Below are 24284 nucleotides of genomic sequence, written 5' to 3' on the forward strand. Positions count from 1 at the left end.
GATAAACAATGAAATGAAGGCAGAAATAAAGATGTTCTTTGAAACCAATGAGAATGAAGATACAATGTACCAGAATCTCTGGGGACACATTTAAAGCAGTGTCTATAGAAAAATGTATAGCAATAAATGCCCACACAAGAAGCAAGGAAAGATCTAAAATCGACACCCTATAATCAGGATGAAAGAGCTAGAGAAGCAAGATCAAAAAAACTCAAAAGCTGGCAGAAGACAAGAAATAACTAAGATCAGAGCAGAAGTGAAGAAGATAGAGACACAAAAAAACCCTTCAAAAAAAATCAATAAATCCAGGAGCTGGTTTTTTTAAAAGATCAACAAAATAGACCACTAGACAGTTTAATAAAAAAGAAAAGATCAAGTAATCAAATAGATGCAATAAAAAACGATAAAGGGGATATTACTACCAATTCCACAGAAATACAGACTACCATCAGAGGTTACTACAAAAAACTCTATGCACACAAACCAGTAAACCTGAAAGAAATGTATAAATTCCTGAGGACTTCACCTCCCAAGCCTAAACCAGGAAGAAGTCAAAACCCTGATTAGACCAATAGCAAGGACTAAAGAAGCAGCAATTAGTAGCCTACAAACTAAAAAAAGTCTGGATCCAGATGGGTTCACAGCCGAATTCTACCAGACATACAAAGAGGAGTTGGTACCACTCCCTCTGAAACTATTCCAAACAATCGAAAAAGAGGGAATCCTTCCCAAACCGTTTTATGAGACTAACATCATCCTGATACCAAAACCTGGCAGAGTCTGAACAAAAAAAAAAAAAAAAACACAAAACTTCAGGCCAATATCCATGATGAACATAGATGTAAAAATCTTCAATAAAATACTGGCAAACCAATTGCAACAGCACATCAAAAAGCTTATCCATCACAATCAAGTAGGCTTCATCCCGGGGATGCAAGGCTGGTCCAACATACACAAGTCTATAAACAAAATCCACCACATAAACAGAACCAAAGACAAAAACCACGATTATCTCAGGCCTCCGACAAAATTCAACAGTGCTTTATGCTAAAAACTCTGAATAAACTAGATATTGATGAATGTATCTCAAAATAATAAAAGCTATTTATGACAAATTCACAACCAATTTCATACGGAATGGGCAAAAACGAAGCATTCTCTTTGAAATCTGGCACTAGACAAGGATGCTCTCTCTCACCACTCCTATTCAATATAGTATTGGAAGTTCTAGCCAGAGCAATCAGGTAAGAAAAAGAAACTTAAAGGGTATTCAGTTAGGAAATGAGGAAGTCAAATTGTCTCTATTTGTAGACGACATGATTGTATATTTAGAAGACCCCATTGTCTCAGCCCCAAATCTCCTGAAACTGATAAGCAACTTCAGTAAAGTCTCAGAATACAAAATCAATGTGCAGAAATCACAGGCATTCCTATATACCAATAACAGACTTAAAGAGAGCCAAATCATGAACAAACTGCCATTCACAGTTGCTACAAAGAGAATAAAATACCTAGGAATACAATTAACAAAGGATGTAAAGGACCTCTTCAAGGAGAACTGCAAACCACTGCTCAAGGAAATAAGAGAGGACACAAACAGATGGAAAAACATTCCATGCTCAAAGTTAGGAAGAATCAATATTGTGAAAATGGCCATACTGCCCAAAGTAATTTATAGATTCAACCCTATCCCCATCAAGCTACCTATGACGCTCTTCACAGAAATGGAAAAAACCACCTTAAACTTCATATGGAACCAAAAGAGAGCCCACATAGCCAAGACAATTCTAAACAAAAAGCACAAAGCTGGAGGCATCATGCTACCTGACTTCAAACTATACTACAAGGCTGTAGTAATCAAAACAGCATGGTACTGGCACCAAAACAGAGATATAGACCAATGAAACAGAACAGAAGCCTCAGAGGCAAAGCCACACATCTACAACCAACTGATCTTTGACAAACCTGACAAAAACAAGCAGTGGGGAAAGGATTCCCTGTTTAATAAATGCTGTTGGGAAAACTGGCTAACCATGTGCAGAAAGCAGAAACTGGACCCCTTCCTGACACCTTACACTAAAATTAACTCCAGATGGATTAAAGACTTAAACATAAGGCCTAACACCATAAAAAGCCTAGAAGAAAACCTAGGCAAAACCATTCAGGACACAGGCATAGGCAAGGACATCATGACTAAAACACCAAAAGCATTGGCAACAAAAGCCAAAATAGACAAATGAGATCTAATTAAACTCCACAGCTTCTGCACAGCAAAAGAAACAATCATTAGAGTGAGCCGTGAACTAACCAAATGGGAAAAATTTTTTTGCAATCTACCCATCTGACAAAGGGCTAATTTCCGGAATCTACAAATAACTAAAACAGATTTACAAGAAAAAAAAAAAAATCCATTCGAAAGTGGATGAAGGACATGAACAGACAGTTTTCAAAAGAAGACATTTATGAGGCCAACAAACATGAAAAAATGCTCATCATCACTGGTCATTAGAGAAATGCAAATCAAAACCACATTGAGATAACATCTCACGCCAGTTAGAATGACGATCATTAAAAAATCTGGATACAACAGATGCTGGAGAGGATGTGGAGAAATAGGAACACTTATACACTGTTGGTGGGAGTGTAAATTAGTTCAAACAGTGTGGAAGATAATGTGGTGATTCCTCAAAGACCTAGAAATAGAAATTCCATTTGACCCAGCAATCCCATTACTGGGTATATATCCAAAGGATTATAAATCATTCTACTATAAGGACACATGCACACATATATTCATTGTGGTACTGTTTACAATAGCAAAGACCTGGAACCAACCCAAATGTCCATCGATGATAGACTGGACAAGGAAAATGTGGCACATATACGCTATGGAATACTATGCAGCCATAAAAAATGATGAGTTTTTGTCCTTTGTAGGGACATGGATGAATCTGGAAACCATCATTCTCAGCAAACTGACACAAGAACAGAAAAACACCGCATGTTCTCACTTATAGGCGGGTGTTGAACAATGAGAACACATGGGCACAGGGAGGGGAACATAACACACTGGGGTCTGTTGTGGGGGGAATAGGGGAGAGACAGCGTGGGGCAGGGAGGTTGAGGAGGGATAACGGGGAGAAATACCAGAAATAGGTGATGGAGGGATGGAGGCATACCTATGCAACAATCCTGCATGTTTTTCACATGTACCTCAGAACCTAAAATGCAGTAAAATATATATGTGTGTAAAAAAGATGAAATACTAGTAAGATACTTACATGAATGTTGTGAGGCTTAGAGTGTCCAGTACACAGTCAGCACCCAATCAGTGCAGCTGTAGAGACATAGCATGGACCCTGGTGGCCCAGCAGTCTCAATCCTGGTGTCTTCTGACCTAAGATTGATGGGAAAGTACAGATGAAAGAGCTGGTTGAAGAGGTGTTGATAACACAGAGTTTTTTATAGAGTACCCTCAGAGGGTTACATGCTCCTTTCTGTTGAATCCGAATCTTTTTTTTTTTTTCCCCAATATGAAGCCATATAATCATTCAAGGACTCAGCGTGATGCCACAAGTTTAAAACATGCCAGTTCCTCTCTTATGTTCTGCCAATTTTTCTTAAATGAGAATATGAGCGCATGTGCACGTGTACACACACGTGTGTGTCTTCGTGTATGTAAAATGCTTGGGATAAAAAACGATGGATCAAATTTTTGCCTGGCATGGCATAGCAGTTCTCACCTCTAGTATCCTCTAAGCATTTACCTAAATGGACTTTAACTGGTTTACTTCAATTCTATTTTTATTTTAATAGTCATTTAAATGTATGGGAAGCCAACTCGTTCAAATGAGACATTTGTCATTAAAACATGTTATTTAGTTTAACCACATGGGCCCAGCTTCAGCAACATTGAGGACTGTCAAGAGGGTTCTGAGTGGCTGTTCCCTCATGACCCAACGGAAGCAGTGACCCACCAGCTTGCGATGCACGCCAGCTGAGACAGGCAGGGTGGGCAGCCCAGGGGTGTCTGCACAGTGATCTGGGCATCTCCACCTCAGGATGCCAGCTCCTGGCCCTCCCTGCCTGCACTTGGTGGCCCTGGCCCTGGCATGTCATGTGGCACAAGAGCCCTTTTGGCCTACGTCACCCTGTGTACTGATTAGGCAGGAATCAGCAAATCCGTTGAGTGCATGTTTAATGTGACACAGATGTGGGACATACTGCAGATCTTTCTGCTTTACAAATTTTCAGCTTTTTGCATTTCATCAGTGTTGCTTATTATTTGCAGAATGTAACTTGAGACGTCAGAACAGATTGTAATTTTTAAAAAGGTTTGCGGGGGGTGGGGCCACAGGGGATCTGGGAGAAAAAATCCAGTAGTGTGGAATGCTGTTTGCTGTCCAGACCAAACAAACCAGTTTGCCAAGGGTTGATGGACTATGACAATCAGTCCAATTCATGTTAACACTGGCAGCACTTAATTAAAAGGCAGCTTGACCTTCTTATCACCAAATAAAGAATAATCTTTTGTTACCAGGTTGACTGTCGAAGCACCAGGCAGAAATGTACCCCTTGTAGAGGCACTGAAGGGCACCATCGAGCTGCCAGCTCGTGTCCTGCCTCTTTCCTGTCCACAGAGAAAGGATACCACCGAACCCAGACACGTGGATGTTCTTGCCTCGTGCCTGCTATGGCTTTACACCCAGGCGCTGTGGCAAGAGGTGGAACAAAAAGTCTCTTCCTTTGCCTAAAAACCCAGGATACTCTCGACGGCATTGCAATGATGGGCCAGGGCCAGTTTGACACAAGTTCAAGGGAAAGCTGCCATCTCTTGCTTCTAGAGGGGCAGATGTGGCTAGAGGTAGCCCTGGCATCTGAGAAAGCTCAGCCGTAGGTTACATTTGAGGACAAAGCACCAGCTGTTCAGGAGGAAGCTGAGGAGGAGTGGCTGCTGGGTTGCTGCCTTCGTGCGTCTAGTTCTAAAGAACCTAAAACTTAGGTCCAAAATAATGAGAGCCATCTCGTAAAAATCCTTTGAAGAGAGTTCTCCTTGGGAACTGAGCTAGTGCAGTGACCTGATCCCTTGATCAGACGGTTCTTAGCTGTTTAAGTTCTGAGTGTCAACTGTCCACAGGGAGCCAGGCCCCTGAGGAGCCGCCAGGATTCCAAGCCCCACTGTTCTTTTCCTTCCTGGAAAAGTGCAGATGGTGCACGTTCCCCTGAGGCCACCAGGCAGCTCTCCAGTTGCCCTCTGGGTGAACGTGACCCAGGTCAGTAACTTTCTAGTGTGTTCCTCCCCCCTCCCCCGCAACATTGGAATGATCAGGATTCCTATACTCCAGGGGTTCTTGAGTTGTTACCAACACCCTGCCTTTCTCTGGCTCAGATTTGGAGGAGGAGTTCCACTACACACTGCCGCTTCTTCACCTCCCCGGCTTCAGAAGCAGCAGCTCTGAAGAGCTCAGTCCTGTGGCTGCCGGTCTGCTCCTTTATCACGTGTCCTGAGCACTCTCTCAGCACCTGGCAGTGTTCTGAGTGCTGAGGTGCGGCCATGCACAGAAGAGGCAAGAATCCCTGGGTTCGCATGGCTTTCCTCAACACCTGTGCTTCCAGCCATGGCCTGGGTTCAGGAGTCCCCTTTCCTGGAAGAGATGAGTGGCTGGGAGGAGAGCACGTCACTGGCTCCCCTGAGACCCTCCCAAGAGTCTCAGTGTCTGTCTCTACCACCGGAAGTCCAACTGCAGGGCCTGAAAGAGATTCTCTAAAAACTCATGAATGTGGTGACCACATAAGCTTTCATTCTCATGAGTTGTTAATTTCTGTGTCCCTAGCACTTTTTGAAGCATCTGCTTCTATTGCCCCTTTCTTTTCCTCCTCATCCTCCTCCATTGTTTCTGTTTGATAGTAGAAGGAAGTATGAAACCTCCAGGCTGAGTGAACGGGTGGTCTTGGAAAAGAAACAAATCACAAAGCAGGTCCCGACTAGGGGCTGGAGCACCCCCATATCTGCTTGGCTTTGGTCATTGAAAAAGGCCCTGGGGGAGGGGTTCCAGTGCTTCCCAGTGGAGAGGTGACAGTAAGGACACATGCCTCCCCACTTCCGGCAAGGCAGCTTCATTTTCAGCACTCGTGCATGCTAAGACTGTGATACAAACTTCATTTGCAGAAAGTGTTTTACCCCTGAAAGTCTCTTTTGAAGGCGCCTGCTGTGAGTTTTATTAATGGCACTTTTCTAAAACTTCATTAATTGCAATTCTAAGAATTTGATATCTGGTATAATTCATTGAGCTGCTAGTTTGATTCGCCGTAGCTCTTTTTAAAAAGCTCTGTCAGGCAATAGGATATGGATGGGAGTGGGTCAGGTGAGTAAAGCTTTAAGCAGTCGTTTCTTTAGAAAACACCTCTGTACCCAACATGTGATGTGCTCCCTGTGAGTCATTCAGATAGAGTCAGGAAATCTTGTCCCCCAGGGTGCTCTGTCAAGATAAAACTTTAAATACTGCAATTTTGCATTTTGGTATTATAAATGGACTTGACACCCAATAATTCTGAATAAAGGTAGGAAAGAGGGAGATGATTAACTCTTACAAGCACCTACTATGTGCCAGGCACTATGCTACACACTCTTCATATTTTATCTCAACATTATCAACAAAGTAGCTATTAAGTTCTCACCTATTGATAAGGAAAGTGAGGCTAAGAACAATCTAGTAACTTCTTCAGTATCACCCAGCTAGTAAGTGACTGGGGTTTCAGCCTGTGTGTGTGGTTTTTCAGTCTATGTTCCTTTATACTACCTTGTTCTTGTATACACACACACACACACACACACACACACACACACACATACACACACACACATATTAAATTTTATATATATATATAAAATTGCACTTTAGGCTCTGGGGTACATGTGCAGAACATGCAGGATTTTTGCATAAGTACATACATGGCAACGTGGTTTGCTGCCTCCATCCCTTCGTCACCTATATCTGGCATTTCTCCCCATGTTATCCCTCCCCAACCTCTCTACCCCACGCTGTCCCTCCCCTAGTCCCCCAACAACAGACCCCAGTGTGTGATGCTCCTCTCCCTGAGTCCACATGTTCTCATTGTTCAACTCCCGCCTCTGAGCGAGAACATGCGATGTTTGATTTTTCTGTTCTTATGTCAGCTTGCTGAGAATGATGGTTTCCAGATTCATCCATGTCCCTACAAAGGACACAAACTCATCGTTTTTTATGGCTGCATAGTATTTCATGATGTATATGTGCCACATTTTCCTTGTCCAGTCTATCATCGATGGGCATTTGGGTTGGTTCCAGGTCTTTGCTATTGTAAACAGTGTCACGATGAATATACGTGTGCATGTGTCTTTATAACAGAACAATTTTAATCCTTTGGATATATACCCAGACTACCTTGTTCCTAAATTTCATCTCTTCTCTTAAAATAGATCAACTTTGGGAGAAGGTAGATAATATAAACATTAAAAGAAAGAGATTTTGTAATCGCTTGCCAGAAAAATCTGAAAATATTGGGCTGGGCACAGTGGCCCACATCTGTAATCCCAGCACTTTCAGAGGCTAAGGCAGGAAAATAATTTGAACCAAAAAAAAAAAAGTGAAAATATCTGGTTTATTAGTGTAATCAGCTTGTTGTTATTAGCATTTGTATTTAACAGCTACAAAATAAAGCTTACCAGAGATTGTGTATTTTGGTCCATGTGAAATATCTTGGAATTGGCATTAGAGGTGACAGGTTAGCAAGGCATTGGATAGTGCCTGGAGAGATTTCAGTAAGCACTGTGGTCTCTTGACTCAGAATGTTCTACGTAGAACACAAAGAAAGCTTACATTTGTAGAGCGCCTTGTTCTTTCATGTTGTTGAAAGTTGCAAACCACTTTATAGGTTGTCTACTATTTTGTAAAAGCAAAGCAAACCCAGAATGCATGCAAAAATTATGGCCTTCTAAGGGATCCAAGCCTTTTAGGATCTATTCTTACTATAAGGTGATCTACTTGATTGGAATTATTTATTCCAAAGTAACTGCCTTGCCCCTCCCCACCCAGCTATTAACAGGTAGTCTCGCCCCTGAGGCAGTTGACTGAGAAACAAAAAAAATCTGGTGTATTTTTTTCTTAGAGTTTAAATCCCAATAGGCATATCTGTTGGAATTAGTCCTACCAGCTGTCACAGTTACAGTGTCATGGGGTCCCCAAAACATGTGTTAAATTATGGGAAGCCTTGACCCCTATAAACAAGTCAGGTGTGAATCCCACTGATGGAAGAAAGCTCAGCCCAGGAAATGTCATCCCTGCTGCTGGATGTCAAATTGCTAAAAACTTAACAATATTAATATAAGTTCTAATGATTTCTTGAATCAACATGTTTCTCACATTTTCAATGGCAGTGGCACAACATGGGATTTTATGTGTGTTATACACATATGACTTCAGAACACTAGGGAGAGGTAAATAGGATGTTAACAAGAAAGCAAAGGGGAAAGGAAAATACTTCAGTTTGAAGAAGTGAGCCTCCCCAGTAGGAAAACTAAGTGGAAGAGGTTGGGTGTTGCACTCTAGCCCAACTTAGATCCCAGACACCTCAACTAGGGCTCCTCGTGTGTACCCATGGCACTCTACATAATGCACTGATAAAAAGAATAGGTAGCATTTTATCGAGTGCCTGTTATGTACTAGGCTCTGTTCTAAGCACTGTACATGTATTGACTTATTTACTCCTCACAACAATCCATTATTACCCCCATTTAGGCAAGAAAACCAATGCTCCAAGAAGTGACATAACTTGCCTACGGTTACAGTTCGTAAGTGATGGAGCTGGGATTCAAACCCACTGGGCAGCCTGGCTCCAGAGCCGATCCTCTCAACCATTATATTACACTGCCTACTCTAGTGCTCCCTGTCTCTCCTAGTGCTCCTTGCTAGGTCCTCATTGCCTGTTTCTGTTCATCTTCTCCATTGAATTGCCGTAAGCTCCCTGGATACTTAATTCATCCTGGTCTTTCTCAGGGCCTAGTGCTGCCCTATGCATATGATAGTTCAGGAAAGGTTGGTTGAATAGGGCACAAACCATTCTCAGGGCTCTAAATAGGCCCATTTTTTCTGGCTACCCTAGTTTGGATCCTCAGTAATTTCATTTAAGAACTAATCTCTACTAACTTAGGGTTTCTTTCTGCCCAACCTATTTTCCATGTGTTCAAAATCCAAATTGTTCCAACCTGTAGATTGAATACTGTCTTTGAGTGGGTTCTAGAAGATGTATTTCTGTTTGTTTTGAAACTATGGGGAAGAATTTCTCATGTAAACAGAGCCAAACTTTAGAAATTTTCATCCTCTAGTAGAGTCTTCTCTGATTACAGTTTACACTGAAAGGAGTAAAATCTGTGGAGAAGAAATGCTTTTCCACTTCATCTTTAGGAAATGCTTTTCCACTTCATCTTGCATGTGGCTGAGAGGAGGGAGCTGCAGTTCCGAGATCGATGCAGCCCATAGCATGGTGGGAGCTGCAGGTCCGAGATAGATGCAGCCTGTGGCATGGTGGGAGCTGCAGGTCCGAGATAGATGCAGCCCGTGGCATGGTGGGAGCTGCAGGTCCGAGATCGATGCAGCCCATAGAGTTCAAAACTCAGGTTAGCATGATGGGCTTCTTGGGCTTAATGTACTGCTGTGGATACCAGAGGGTTTTTCAGCAATCCATCTACTCCAGTGCAGGCAGTACTATTTAGACAGACTGTGGGGTTCTCTTAGAGAAACTAAAATGTTTGATTAGACCATTTGGTCAAGAACCCTGGTATCTTAAAGCTGTTATCAATGACCAGTATTGGAAGAGGTAGTCTGGGTTGACCTTTGTTCTCAGTCAGTTGTGCACACTCAAGCACAGTATATATCAGTAAGATACTTGATTAAAACAAAAGCTCTGGACACATACATAAAAGTGAGTGCAAGCCCAACCCATCACTTTGTTGCCTTCAGAACATGCAGCCCTTAAGGCAGATGGCAGCCATCAGTTGAATAAACATTCTATTATGCTAACGTCACAAGTGTGACATACACTTTCTACTCGCTTACTTCTTGTTTTTGAACATCAGTTGGTTGATAGACACTGGCCATGACAGACTTCTCAACCAAATTAAGCTGTGTAAGGGTATGTGTATGTGTGCACAGCATCTGTCTTAACTGATAGAACTATGGTATACTCATCGTATAAGCTACGAATAATTGATGGCTGGCTAGCTGTTGACTCTCAGCTGAAAGGCAAGATCAACCAAGTGGAATTGACTAGCTCTCCCTGTGTCACCTTGTTTGGATTTACTGTTGCTTTTTTTAAAAAAAAAATGACATGAGTTGTTGTTATTACTCTGATCGTTGGTTTTGGGCCTCCAGTGTATGTCAGATAGCAGTGGCCAGAGGCACGCAAACCCTTTATTGATTGTCCTCACTGGATGGATATCTGCAGAGTATCAGCCACTGTATCCACAGCCCCTTCCCTGGGGGAAGAGTCCTCCATGCTGTTCAGCAGACTCCCTGACATTTTCATGGAGTTCAAAACTCAAGTTGGTTTGGTGCTGACATTCTGGATTAGTTGGTTGACTGGAAGGACTGCTTCTTTCTATACACTGTGAAATTTATAAACCACAGCAGCTGAGGGCTTAACATGGCCGACAAGCTCCAGCTGGCAGCAATTAAATACACCGCAGACCTTTGGCCAAACAAAGGTTTGTGGAGGCAGAACTGCTGCATGTGCTGAGAAAAGGGAGGCATGTGCTGATCAGACTCTTAGGTTGAATGTTGGTTCCTAAGAGATGCTGTTGACTAAAGAGAGGTGAGTGGGTGGGGTTTGGCCACCTCTTGTTCAGTGATTGTGGTATCAAGACCCGGCCCAAGTGGCAGCAAACATGGTCAGAGGAAAGGAGCAAAGCCACCAGGGAGGCCGCAGACCTTTCTAACAGTGGGGGACCAGAGTCATTCAGACATCAATCTGCCACTCTAGGGCCAATGGCAGGATCCACAGCTACTCCACTTTTATTTATTTGTTTACTTACTGGATACCACTGTGCTGTAGGCTGAAAGGAGAAGATGGGAAGGAAAACCATAAGAAGCCATTTAATACCCATTCAAGCAGCGAATATTCAAAAGTCTAAACCAGTGCTATCCAAAATACAATTTAAATTTAAAATTCAGTTCTTTAATTACAATGGCCACATTTCACCTGCTCAGTAGCCACATGTGGTCAGTGGCTATGTATTGGACAGTGCTGTCCTAGACAATATCGAGTGTTCAATGTAGATCACTAGGGCCTCTTAAATGCCTCATTGGCAGGAGTGTAAAAATAGTTCAGCCACTTCGCACACAGTTTAGATTATCTTGTTAAGTGAGCATTTATATCTTGTGAGCCAGCAAATTCCCCCTAGTTAAATTCTCGAAGTTCACCAGGAAACATGTACAGGAAGGTTCATAATAGCACCATTTGTAATAGCAGAACCTGGAAAAAACCCACGTGCCATCAACAGGAAGATGGATGTATCATGGGATAGTCATACAGTGCAATATTAATAAAGCAGAGACACCGTGAATTAATCATAGCTGCACACAAAAGAATGCCTGAATCTTAGCAATCTGACAGTGACATCCTTTTTCAAAACCCCAAAACTAAACCCAAAGAGCATAACAAGAATGTACTGGAGTGTCCTTTGAAATGTGGCAAGACTACATGAAAAAGAAAAGCTCAGGAATGAGAAACTCAAGATTCAGAACAGCAGCTGCCTTCTGTAAATGAGGAGTAGGGATCTGGGGTGGCAGAAGACCAAGTTGTGGTCCACGATGGAGTGATGGAGTTTTTTTTGCTTTCACAGATGTTTATTTCAAATAAATAAAGAGAGGCCAATGATGAGAGGGGGCCTTGAACGGAGGATAATGATGAGTCCAGTTTTAAAGTCCAGTTAAAAAAAAAAAGAGGACTAGAGTCCTTTCCCTCTGAGTACTCATAGGCTCACTGGAACATACAGGAAAGTCACTTACAAGTGGACACACTGTATTCTTGAGTCACCGGCCATGGACAAAGGTAGGATTGCTGTCACGCCATCACATGGTCATACTAGTTTCAAAGGCCTACTTGAACGTACAGTGCCACATCAATAGATGAAGAAAACCACATCATCACACAGTGGCCTGGATGGAAGAACATCATGCTAAACTTTCTGCTGGCTTACAGGGTTTGAGAACACTAGCCTACTGGTGGCTTTTTAAATTATTTTGGTAATTCTTTGATTGAGATTAGAACTAAATTTTTTCAACGCAGTGACTTTAAATACTCCCCCACTACCCCACAAGCCTACCAACTTGGACCTGAGAAGGTAAACTTTTAGTTGAGCTTTGGAGAGGAAAGAAGAGTTTTTCAGACACTGGCAGTGATGAGCTGATAGGGGAGTAGGGGAAAATCCCTTTAATCCAGCTTTCTGCTTCTAGGAAGAGTGCGCCTTCTGGAAGTCCTTGTGTTCATAAGACTGTAGCAGAAGACGTTTCCTTTTCGGGTAAAATTGAACTCATCTGTCTTTTCTTCCATGTTGAGGTGAAAAGTTAGCCTTGAATGCCACAGTGAGCTCCCTAGTCAGCAGTGCTGAGCACTGAATCTAGCCTTGCCCTTGGCAAAAAATGAGAACCCTGGAAATGGGAAGACAGTTTGTGGCCTGTGTGAAGACAGCCAAGAAAGGAAACAAAACAGATAGTGTGTATCCCCAGGGGAGCCACTCTGCTTTTGTATTCTCTGATGTTTTTGGTGGGTTTGTAGTTTGCAGGTTAAAAAATAATGTATTGGGAGTGGGGGTGAGGTTGGAGCACTGAAATTTGGGGAAGGCTCTGAGGGAGTCCACTGAGTCAGGAAATAACTGTTGACACCGGAAAGCTCTTTGATCGTGTGAGAAGATCAACAACGTGAGCGCGTTTACTCCCATTCTCAACTATTCTGGAGTTGTCATGGGATGTAATTTTTAATTTTTAATATCCAGAAACAAGCTGCCTTTCCTCGCCTTCTCTGGCTTCCTCGGATCCACTGGAGGAGTTTAGGACTGCAGCAGTGTTCTCCTCCTGGTAGCGTGTTTTTCCTCAGCTTGGGGTACTAGTGGAAATACTGCTTCATGTGAGGGAAAAGGCCTGTCAACCATGTCAGCTTCAGGACATTGCCTTCATGTCCCTTTCCTTGTTTCGATCAGTAGAGTAGACAAGAGACACCCTTGACCTTTCTGTCAGAAAGATGGGGCTCTAGCTGGTTCACATTTTGCCTCAATGTTGATTTTGCTTTCCGTGCTCAAAATCTCTAATCTTCAAACTCTCCACCAAAGCTTGCATATCGCCTTTCCTTTTTAGCTCAACTAATGGCCCTTATGCTGTCTGCCAGTCACCAGGCACTCACTCGCTTCTTCAGCTTATCCTGACTGCCGCTCTGCTGTAACCCAGGCACTGTTCTCCATCCCAGGAATGCAGTGAATGAAACAAATTCCTCCTCTCCTGGAGTTTCCAGTTCACATGGAGCCAAGCAATAAGTAACATATTTATCCACCTGAGATGGAAAGCAAATGTGTTTTGAGCAGATGACTGTCTTGATGTAACTCACCCTTCTCATTGCCATGAGGAGAGTGGACAAGAATGGAAGGAAAGAACAAGTTAGCGGCCACTGTCATGATACATGTTAGTCAGATCGAGATGGAGAAATCGTCGGATTTGGGATATATATTGAATTTGAGCCTGCAGGCCTCCCAGTTGATTGGGGAAGATGCGTTGAGTCGGAATCAAACCTTACACTGAAAGTGATGAGGAAGCAGACCCTGCCATATTCCTCTTGGAGAGGCCTCTGGGCTTCTGTCATGTGGCATGGCAGAGAGGTCAGCAGGACTGCCTTAGGGGAAGCATACTTTATTCGCCTGTGTAGGCAGTATTTGGAATGACAGCAGGTGTTGTGCCAGGCAAGGAGATGAGAACAGAGCTCTGCCACCTGGAGAAGCACACCAGGCTCCTTCCCTCAAGCCCCTGCCTGCAGAGGTTGCCAGCGTCCTTTCAGCATCAGTTGTCCAGCTTCTCTGCTGTTGCGTTAGCCTTGGTCCCTATGCTGCCCTTCCCACTTTAAATCAATAGTTGGGCTCTGAGTAGCCAACTGTAAGCCTGTGTCTTAAAGGAAGAATTGAGACTGGCAGGGTATGTGAGTATGTGATATAAATACAATGGGTTTTTTACTCCTTCTCTTAGTGCAGATCATTGAAACTTCTGTGCAGTCTCTTTATATTACCCTTGAAGTGTACAATTAATAGTACTGAAGACATCCTTGTAACTGAACTTTTCTAAAATGATTGCCGGATTTCTGTCTTTCCAGCACCTAATCAACCCAAGGTATGGGGCTGTCCTTCAGATGGCACAGCCTGATGAACTGAGTGCTGCCCTGGATTCGGGAGCACTTCTCAGTTATCCCAGCTTTGCATGGCCTGTGGCAAGTTTCTGGGGTTGTTTCTGTCCGTGTTACTAACCTGACTTGCCCACCAGAGTACTTGCTGCCCTTGTAAGCAAATATCTATATTTCTGTTAGTTCATGTTTCCGAAGTGCTGATTCAGTGTGTAAGCCTTCCCCTCTCTTTTAGATATGTCTAGAGAGGGGTGTTTTGCTTCAGTGGGCCCCAGGAACAAATAATAAAAAGTACAGCAAGTACAAGGCCGAGGACAGACTTAGTGCACTCTTATCAGTCATCTGAAATATGCACAGCCTTTCCAAGACGAATGTGCACTCCGGTTTCTAGAAAAGCACCAGAAAGTACTTATCAGTTATCCTGCATATGGTGTGTGGGAAAAGATACCATCAGCCTACCCTGAAAGCCATAGCAAAGCAGATTCCTCCAGGCTGCTGACAGCTGAGTGTCCTTTGAGCCACTACAGAACTCCAGCCTTGGCCTGGGCCACGTCAGGGCGCCTTTCTACTCCTCGCATGATTGCCATGTCCCTCACCCTTTGCCCAAGCAACCGACCTCATCTTAGAAGAAGTCTCAAGGGTTGGTGTGTTCTTACTAAATGCCCAGGATTTTCTTCCAGACCCATCACAAATCCCAAGATGGCTCTCCTGAAGAGATGCCTAGAAAAACAGGGTGTGGCCCGGGGGGCTCTATTATAGTAATAGTGGCAGGGACGAGAGCTGCCACTGGTATGCCGCTCACCATCGGCCAGGACCAGGCTTGGCTGGCACTGTTTTATTTCATCTTCACAGCAGTCCTGTAAGGTGGGTGTCATCATCCTGTTCAGAGAGAAGACTGAAACTGAGGGTTAAGGAAGTTAACCAGCTTATCCATGATCACATGGCCAGAACATGGTAAAGGCAGGATTCAAACTCAAATGAGGGTCTTTAACCATTATTTCATGGTGCATTCACAGGGAATACTGTAGTTTAATTCTGTTCACTAAATTTGGAGTATGTCTCGTATTACTCAGTGCTTTTAATTTAGTGAGAAAGGAAAAGCATTTTAACCTACACACTTCACCTCTTGGCTTTTTGTCCATTTACGTGTCTAGGACTCAAGCACAGAGGGTTCGGAAACCGCGGTGCTGCACAGGGCCCCAGGGGCTGCTTCCCCGATATTCAGAGAGCCAGGCAGAAGGACAGGAGCAGCTCTTCAAACTCACGGACAACACTCAGGACGAATTGTAAGTCAGACCATGGGAAACGAGCCCTATGGGTCTACTGAGTTGCCTCTTCTCCTTTTGAGCCTGAGAAGCTTCCATCTGATCTGAGTTATCTTCCTGACTCTGAGACCTTAGATCCGGTCAAAGAATTCCTTGCCCCAAATGTGTTTTAGATTTAGATGTAACTGATGGTAAACAGCCTTTTACTCGAAGGAGTGGTCCTCAACTGTGTGCCGTAGCCTGGCCTTAGTGTTTTGTTTCTAGAAAATGACAGTCTCTTTCTAGTTAGTTCAAAGAGAGAAGATAAGGAGTAAAATGTTCTCAATTTTAAGGTTTTTCTCCTGTAAAAATTTCTTAAGCTTTGATATCCTATTTTTGCTGCAGAAAGCTAGCAAAACAAAACAGAAAAACAAATAGCAAACAAGTAGTAGTTGGACATTTTGGAAATGGATTTTTCTTAAGATTATTTTGTAGGGCTGGGTGCGGTGGCTCAAGCCTGTAATCCCAGCACTTTGGGAGGCCGAGGCGGGTGGATCACAAGGTCAAGATATCGAGGCCATCCTGGTCAACATGGTAAAACCCCGTCTCTACTAAAAATACAAAAAATTAGCTGGGCATGGTGGCACGTGCCTGTAATCCCAGCTACTCAGGAGGCTGAGACAGGAGAATTGCCTGAACCCAGGAGGCGGAGGTTGCAGTGAGCCGAGATCGCGCCATTGCACTCCAGCCTGGGTAACAAGAGCGAAACTCTGTCTCAAAAAAAAAAAAAAAAAAAAAAAGATTATTCTGTTACCCTTTAAATATGGAGCTTTACACACCTGGGATCTTGTCATATCTTCAGCTAGTGATATTATTCCTAGTTGACGTGGTAGAATTAAATATTTCACTACGTTAGGATATTTCTCAGAGCTCCGTGTAGCGTAGAAGTGCTCTGTAACCTGAATAGGTGTTAGAACCACCAGCCCAGAGAAAGCAGTTAATTGTGTCTGGTGAGTAGCAAAATGCTAGTTTAATTTCTTCTGATGCTTACTTGTCTCCTTTAAGGTAAAGCGAGCTTGGGGGATTCTGAGTGCTGTGAGTGTTTTTTTGGTGGGTGGATGAATGTCTGGAATAGAGGTCAGCTGTCAGGATCGTCTTCAGAGTCACTGTTAAAGACAGTGTTACGGAGATCTCATCTCATAATTTCATAGCAATGTTTGAATGGGGATATCAAAAGTCAAATCCAGAATGTATTTGTTGCTTGCCAGATAGAATGGGATCTCCCTACATGTGCCTTGTGTAAGTCCTGTGGTATTATTAGAAGGTCTCTTGATAATGGAGTTGCATTTTGTTGTTTTGTCTGCTTGGGTTGCCATTTATATCATAGACTGGGTGGCTTAGGCAACAGAAATGTGTCTTCTGATAGTTCTAAAGGCTGGGAGGGAGGTCCAGGATCAAGGCATCAGCTGATCTGTACCTGGTGGGGGTTCCCTTCCTGGCTTGCAGACAGCCTTCTTCTCACTTGTCCCCATATTGCAGAGAGAGACGGGGAACTATCTGGTGTCTCTTAAAAGGGTACTAATCCTATCAGCTCAGGGCCCCAACCTTATGACTTAATGTAACTGTAATTACTTACTCCAAATGGTCACATTGGGGTTGGGGCTTCCACGTATGAATTGGCAGGGAGGGGTAACTCTGTCCACAGCAGGTGTCACTAATAGGTTCTGCTGTTCACTCCAGGGAGGACTTTATATTCCTGCCTTTCTTGGGGCAGGGATTTGGTACCATGGCTGCTCTTGATACTGCTTTGTAGATGGAACTTTTAGCCTTTGGATGGGAGGTCTAGAGAGTCATTTCTCCAGTCTGGCAGGACATGGTGCAGAGTCTACTAGGATGGCAACCCTGTGAGGCTGGGATTTTTGTCTGTTCATTCATGAAAGAATCCTCAACACATAGAACAGTGCCTGGCATCTAATAGGTGCCCAATAAATATAGTCAGATAGCTGCAGTTCAGCATTTGTGTTCACATGTGTCCATTTTCCAATCATCTGGGCGTTTTTTAGTCAGAGGCTAAACGAGATCACAAATTATTGCATGTTATGTTTTCACTTTCCTCTCCAACTTACCTCTATTCAAGTCGAACCATCTCTGGTCACTGTGAAATTCATTTGCAATAGAAGAAATTGCGTAGTACAGCCAACATAGGATTGCTCCCAGTGAGATATACGCATTGAAAAACAGAGCCAGAGAGAGCTAAAAACTGGAATCAAAATGAAATCAGTAAAATCAATTTCATGAAACTCGAAATTCATATGAACTGGGAAGAGATACTGGCATGAATGAATTTTGACTTTAAAGATGAAAACCATGTGTCTCCACCCAAGTTGTGGGTTGAGTCTTGCCAGTAAATGCTGAAGGAGGCACGTGACCACAGCCTTCCTAAGTGTACAAGGAAGAAGCCATCAGGAAGTCTGGCAAATGTGCTCTGAAGTGTCCTCAGTTGTCAGCCTGTGTCTTCAGGGTGAAGTGAACGTTACACTCACCACTTTGCAAGAAAGGAGTTTTCAGGAAAAGCACGCGAGCACCAAATCATACCTCTGACTTTTATCCTAGATTTGTAATGAAAAACATGTTTAAAGACCTAATTATTTGCATACTTTCCTCCAGAGTTAACCCCTTTAAAGGGTCTTTAATACCCTGCTCTACTGTTCTAAGTAAATGTTTCCACATTTTTTCCAGTTAGGCTCACTGTTTCACTTCTGGAAAATATTGTGTAATTATTTCCCGATGGAGTGAAAACCCCACAAAGTCCCCAGCCCCATGGTGACTTCAACTTTGTTCTCCCAGATCGAGTTGCATTTAATTTTTTTGTTCTATCTAATTAATTAGTATTAAAAAGAGCGACATGTGATTTCTAGTCTGGCCAGCTGAAAAGGCTTCACTTTCAAGTTAATCACATATTCCTCTAATAAGTGGCACAATTGTCATTGCTTCCCATCTTTCTCAATTTTGGTTTTGAAATAGGATCCGGGTTAAGATGATGCTAAAGTACAATTTCTCCTATATGGTTAAGTTTTCTTCTAACTCATGTCTCATTGTAGCCAGAAACTCATTTTCATTTTTTTATGGAACCTATTTTATTTCTAATACTGCATCACATATAATGGTGCACACTAGGCTGGTGAACAGTCAGGTGGCTCCTACCTTTTAAAAAAGACTCATGAGCAACCCACATGACCTAGGAAGCTGCTTTAATTACTGCTTTCTGGAATTAAACTGTTCAAATTGTACTTTTAAATGCAGTTTTAGAAAGTAACATTTATGAGATTTTGTTAAATACAGAAAAGTATAAAAAATAAAAGTAGTCTATACATCCGCCAGCTGGATAAGTCATTCCTCCTTTTCATTTTTTGTAGAGATGTGAGGGAGGGTCTCACCTTGTTGCTCAGTCTGGTCTTGAACTCCCGGCCTCAAGTGATCCTCCCACCTCAGCCTCCCAAAGGGCTGTGAGGCCAGAGTGGGAGGATCGCTTGAGGGCGGGAGTTCAAGACCAGCCTGAGTAACATGGCAAAACCCCTTCCCTGCAAAAAATACAAAAATTAGCCAGGCATGGTAGCACACATCTGTAGCCCCAGCTACTTGGGAGGCTGAGGTGAGAGGATTGCTTGAGTCTGGGAGGTCGAGGCTGCAATGAGCTGAGACCATGCCACTGCACTCCAGCCTGGGTGACAAAGTGAAACCCTGTCTCAGAAAGAAACTTATATGCATGGTTAGCAAATCCAAGAATATAGAAGAAAATAAAGTCAAGAGTAAAAGTCTCTTTTTTCTTGTTTACTTAGTAAATGTGCTGTCTACGATTTTTGTATCTTGTCTCTTCTTGAGAAATTTCAGAGAGAGAGAGAAATCGGGAAAATTATTGAGCACACCATATAATATTGATTCCCATAGCATATAATTATAAATACAAACCTTATAGTAACATACACAGTCTCAAAATAGGAACAATCCCTCCTTCTGAGGAATGGAATAGAATTCATCCGCTTCCATTTCCTAAACCAGGAAATAATCTATCAGTAACTATTGACATTTACAGACTTGGCCATTTTTCGATATGCCCCTGAATTAAAACCTGCATTTGGCTGATGGCTCAGCTCCTCTGGTAAAGCTTAAAGGTTTGCTAAATCTTTAATCAGCTAAATCAGGAGTTGTCGGAGAAGTTTTAAACTTTCCTACTGGTAACGTGTCCAGCATCCAGAGTTGCCTGTGTGCTGGCAAATTCCTTGCCTTGCTGCAATGCCAGTGACCCTTTCTGAGACACCCTCATGCATACATTTATTGAATCCAGCTATGTACCAGGGTGAGTAAGAAATTTCCTCTATCCTCAGTGCATAGCAGGGGAAGCAGACACTGTATTGCCAATGACCTATAACATATATTGCTGTTAAAAGAGAAGTGTGAGCAACGTGTCATGGACCCACAGATGGGAAGTGATTAATTTATACTGGAAAGCCAGGGAAGACTTCGCAGAAAAGGCTCTGGACAAGTCACCTGACCTTGCAGGAGGCAGAGGAATGTGCCAAGGAGAAAAGGGGCATGGGCAGAGCACAGTGCTGGACAGAGACACGGGGCAGAAGAGATCACGACAGGTCTGGAGAATTTGGGGTCAGCCTTTTGTGGCAGCAGCACGTGTGGAGGGAAGGAGCAGAGGCTGGAAAGGTGTGTTCCCAGGCCGATGCTGAAGACTGACCTCCATGGTCATGCCAAGGAGCTTGCCTGTCCCGTAGGTGGTAGTGAGATTGTGAGGGAGAGGATCCCACTCATTAAAAAGCAAACCTTGACAGCGGCAGGTGGAGCAACTGCAGGCAGGAAGCCAGTTAGGGGACCCTTGGAGTAGCCCAGGGAGAAGGTAGAGCGGCCTGGACACAGTGGCAGATTGAAGGGTATTCAGGAAGCAGTGCTAGTGGGTCCCCAGACTGCTAGCTTGGAATCTGAGTGAGGAGGCGGGTTGAGAGAGGCTCTGGGCTCCTTTCTCGGAATCAACTATAGTATCTACAGATACTATAGTATCTAGTTGATGGGGATGCCATCAGCTGATGCTGGGGGTGCTGAAGAACAAAGGTTGGAGAAGGAGCCGCTCCCCAGTGGACATTGAGGTGCCCTGAAGAGCGCTGGGCACTCAGAGCGACACTGAGCCCACAGATGGACCTAGGGTGGGGGCTAATACCTAGGGGTAGAGGGGTCTGTTCCAGGAGCGCTGAGTCAGGCAACTCAGAATGTTTCTGATTTTGAATTGACTCCAGAGGAAGTAGAATCAGGTATATAAATGAGTTAATATAGCTTAAAAAAAAGAAAGAAAGAAAGAAAGAAAAGTCAGGTAGCGTGTCTGAAACAGTTACTTGGCAGGTTTCTCCCTGAGAGAAGTTGGTCATAAGCCTGTTTTCCATGTGGCCTATTAGAGGGACGTCTCTCTCTCCAGTCTGCTGATGAGAGATGTGTGGGGGAAGGAGGGGTCATCCCCACGGATTTGGGATAGCTGAGCACCTGTTCTCAACAGAATAGCCACCATTAACTTCGGGTCTCTTCTGTGTGGGGCATGTGGATTAGCTCACATCATCACAGTGGCCCTGCAGAGTAGACCGAGGGGGTTCTACACATCAGGATGGGGAACTCCAGGCAAAGTGAGAGGTGGAGGCGATTGGCACCAGGGCGGCCGGCTCCCCTGGCAAGGCTGCAGTGTGTTTTGGGAGGACGTTGTTACCTGCCCCAGAGGAGGCTTGAAGCTGCTGTCAGTATTGCCGTGGATGCTGTTGAGAATGCCCCATGGTTTGTGGTTTATGGTGGGTCTGCTTCAGCCCTGTGGTTCATGGTTCATGGTGGGGTCTACTTTGGTGGCATTGGCTTTTACCAGCTTCACCCACTCTTAGCACCTGTCATCTTGGAAAAGGGTGTGACAGTGCCACAGCCTTCCCTTCCCTCAGAATAAACTGTCCGACACTGACCCCCAAGGCCAGAGTATCCTCTTTCTCTCCTTAAAGGGGAGTTAGAACTTTTTCTTTTTTTTAATAGGGATGGGGTCTCACCATGTGGCCCAGGCTGGTCTTGAACTCCTGGGCTCCAGCAGTCCCCCTGCCTCAGCTTCCCAAAGTGCTGGGATTATAGGTGAGAGCCACCATGCTCCGCCCCAAGAGTTAAAACTGTTAACCCAGGTTTAAGAATAGTATAAAAATCCTATTTTTTAAATAGAATCAATTATAGTATCTACAGCAACCTAAAATGTGTCAGCCAATACTGGGTGACTTCTCTAGGTCTCAGATTTGAAGGATAAAGCTTATCTGGATGCTGTGTGTTTCTGGCTGCACTTTTTTGTTCCCCTTCCCTCTCAGTTAATAACAGATCAGAGAACAGAAGGAGCGTGCTCAGGACCACCTGAGACCATGGTGGCATTCTTCCTGTGAGGTTTTTCCAACAGTCACTCATTTGTAGATCAAAAGTAGGCCTTGCGGGAAGCTTGATTCTAAGGGCAGTGAAGAGAGGAGAGCCCGGGTCGAGACTGCAAAGCAGTGTGAGCACCAGAAGTTCAAGTGAGGCAAAGGAAAACCTGGGAGAAGTAGGCCAGGGAGGGAGGGGAATGGCCTGTGGCTGTAGGGAAAGGGAACAGAGGAAGGTGCACGGGGCAGCAGGGAAGGGCGGGGGCGTGCTGCATTTGCCAGGCTTCACTTACCACTCTGAGCTTTGCTGCTTCTCTCACAAAGTAACAAATTTGGGATCGGGCTCCATTAGATAAGGGGTCTGGTCTGGAGCTATTTAATTATTATTTGATGTGGTTGCCAGATATTATTTTTTTTTTAAATTAAAATTAATAATAATAACGATGATGATGCAGCCCAAAGCCCTGGCCACTGTGGGTGCAGGAAAGCCGGAGGAAGAAGATGGGGACACAGCTGTAGCTACCTGGTCCCTGGGGTCACTGCCCAGCTCCAGCTGTGGACTCACTATCTCCCTTCTCCTTCCTTCAGCCAGACCCTTGCCTCTGATCTGCTTTTGATTTGAAAAGACTTTAGAACATTTCATGCAAATTTCCCAAAATGTGTTATTATCAGTAGCAGCTTCAGGGCACGAACAGGGCCCCTGACTTAAAGGACAAAGATCCATGGGACTGACAGCACTGCCTTCCTCCACGCACCTTTCTGTATGGCCAGGGATTCTTTGACCTCTGTTCTCACTTTGTGAAGAAAGCTGGCAGGGATTTCCATCTCCATCAGAGAGATGAAGGGATCTGAGCTCCTAAGAAGGCGGCGGACTCAGCCAGAGTCAGCCGACAGGCCAGGCATGCCTGCCACTCGGCCTGTGTTTCCCCCGCTGTGCCCTCTACCTTTCGGAGGGCATCCCGGCTCAGAGCCCCCCTCCTCCAGAAGTGGTTCTGGCCTGAAGGACGACTTGTAGCAACTGGGGCATCTTGGAAGAGTCTGTGTTGAAGCCTGCAGAAGTTTTCTGGGATGGAAAGCACACCGGTCGCGTTGGCCACTCTGGCCTGGGTGTGAGAGCAAGCTGCCCAGAGGGAGAGCCCTTGGCTGACATGCAAATGTTGGCTATGGCGAGTGCCCAGTGGGTGCTGGGGGCTGAGGGCTGGGCAGTGGGGTGGAAGCGTGTGCGCTATGCTCACCTAGAGGAAAGGACCTCAAATCTCAGTTGGATTTTTCATACACATTCCTGCTGTCACCCCAATCATGGTGACCAACTTTGGAGTCTCCTTGGAGAGCCCATCATGGCCTCAGGGGCTGTACCCCAGGCCCCCCAGTGCTCAGGAGTGTAGGCTGCTCCGGGGTCTCAGCTCAGGTCCCTGCCAGTTCTGGCTGGCACCCTGTCGCCTCTTCTCTGTGTCAGGATCATCTTTATCCCTCTAAGTCTGTCTTTCTGTCTGTCCCCGTGCCCTCCCTTCTTCCCCAGACCAGCTATTTCAGATTCCATCTAACTCTGTTCAGTGACGATGCCTGTTTTAACTCTGTTCAGTGCTCAATGCTGTCAGAGCACGAGATGTGAGACCGTGTGTGCCGAGTGGCCTGAACGCTGACGGCTGCGGGTCTTTCTAATTCTGGCATTGAGACTTTACAAGTCTACATTCTTGGCATTGCCAACCAGTTAGAATAGAACAATAAACCCCAGTTTTTGTCACAGGTGTCTGTAATTAAAATGGCACTGGAACAAGGCCGATACTTACTGAGTGCTGATGGGGCGGCCAACTCCGAGGGGTGCTCCGGGAGACACGGGCCTGTGAGATACGGACCCCACTTACGGGGCTCACCTCGTAGGCAGAGAGCAGAATCTTATCCAGGACACGTGGAAAGAACGAGTTGGTGCTTGGCTGTGATTTGGGGGCATCGCAATTAAATGTTCAAAAGTGGAGAAGGGGCTGGAGTATGTGGGGGCGGCTTCACAGAGAGGTTGGAACCTGTCATCCTTGCGGGGAGGGGACGGGCTTTAGAGAAGTTGAGAGAGCAGGTGTGCGTCCTCAGGGACCCCAAGTGAGCGGGGGCCCAGCAGCCTGTTACCCGCGACAGGCAGGCAACCCCCCGGGCTTCTGTCCGCTTCAGGGGGCCCGGGAACAGTGCAGCTCTGGACCCAGGT

At 44.6% G+C, this 24284-nt stretch overlaps 1 protein-coding gene across 7 annotated transcripts in view; it reads left to right on the forward strand.

The window, feature by feature from the left end:
* VPS13D (vacuolar protein sorting 13 homolog D) overlaps positions 1 to 24284 on the forward strand; it is a 304733-nt gene that overhangs the window by 273986 nt on the left and 6463 nt on the right. For 6 of the 7 annotated variants that reach the window (XM_074380077.1, XM_074380076.1, XM_074380079.1 and 3 more), the window contains one exon: positions 15570 to 15701. In XM_074380077.1, the coding sequence (XP_074236178.1) occupies positions 15570 to 15701 (132 nt within the window). Of the gene's footprint in view, positions 1 to 11878; positions 12088 to 15569; positions 15702 to 24284 lie in introns of those variants that run through there. The other variant, XR_012512316.1, reaches the window with a different exon arrangement.

Source organism: Saimiri boliviensis, chromosome 11, assembly GCF_048565385.1.
Source record: "Saimiri boliviensis isolate mSaiBol1 chromosome 11, mSaiBol1.pri, whole genome shotgun sequence".
Classification (NCBI taxonomy): domain Eukaryota; kingdom Metazoa; phylum Chordata; class Mammalia; order Primates; family Cebidae; genus Saimiri; species Saimiri boliviensis.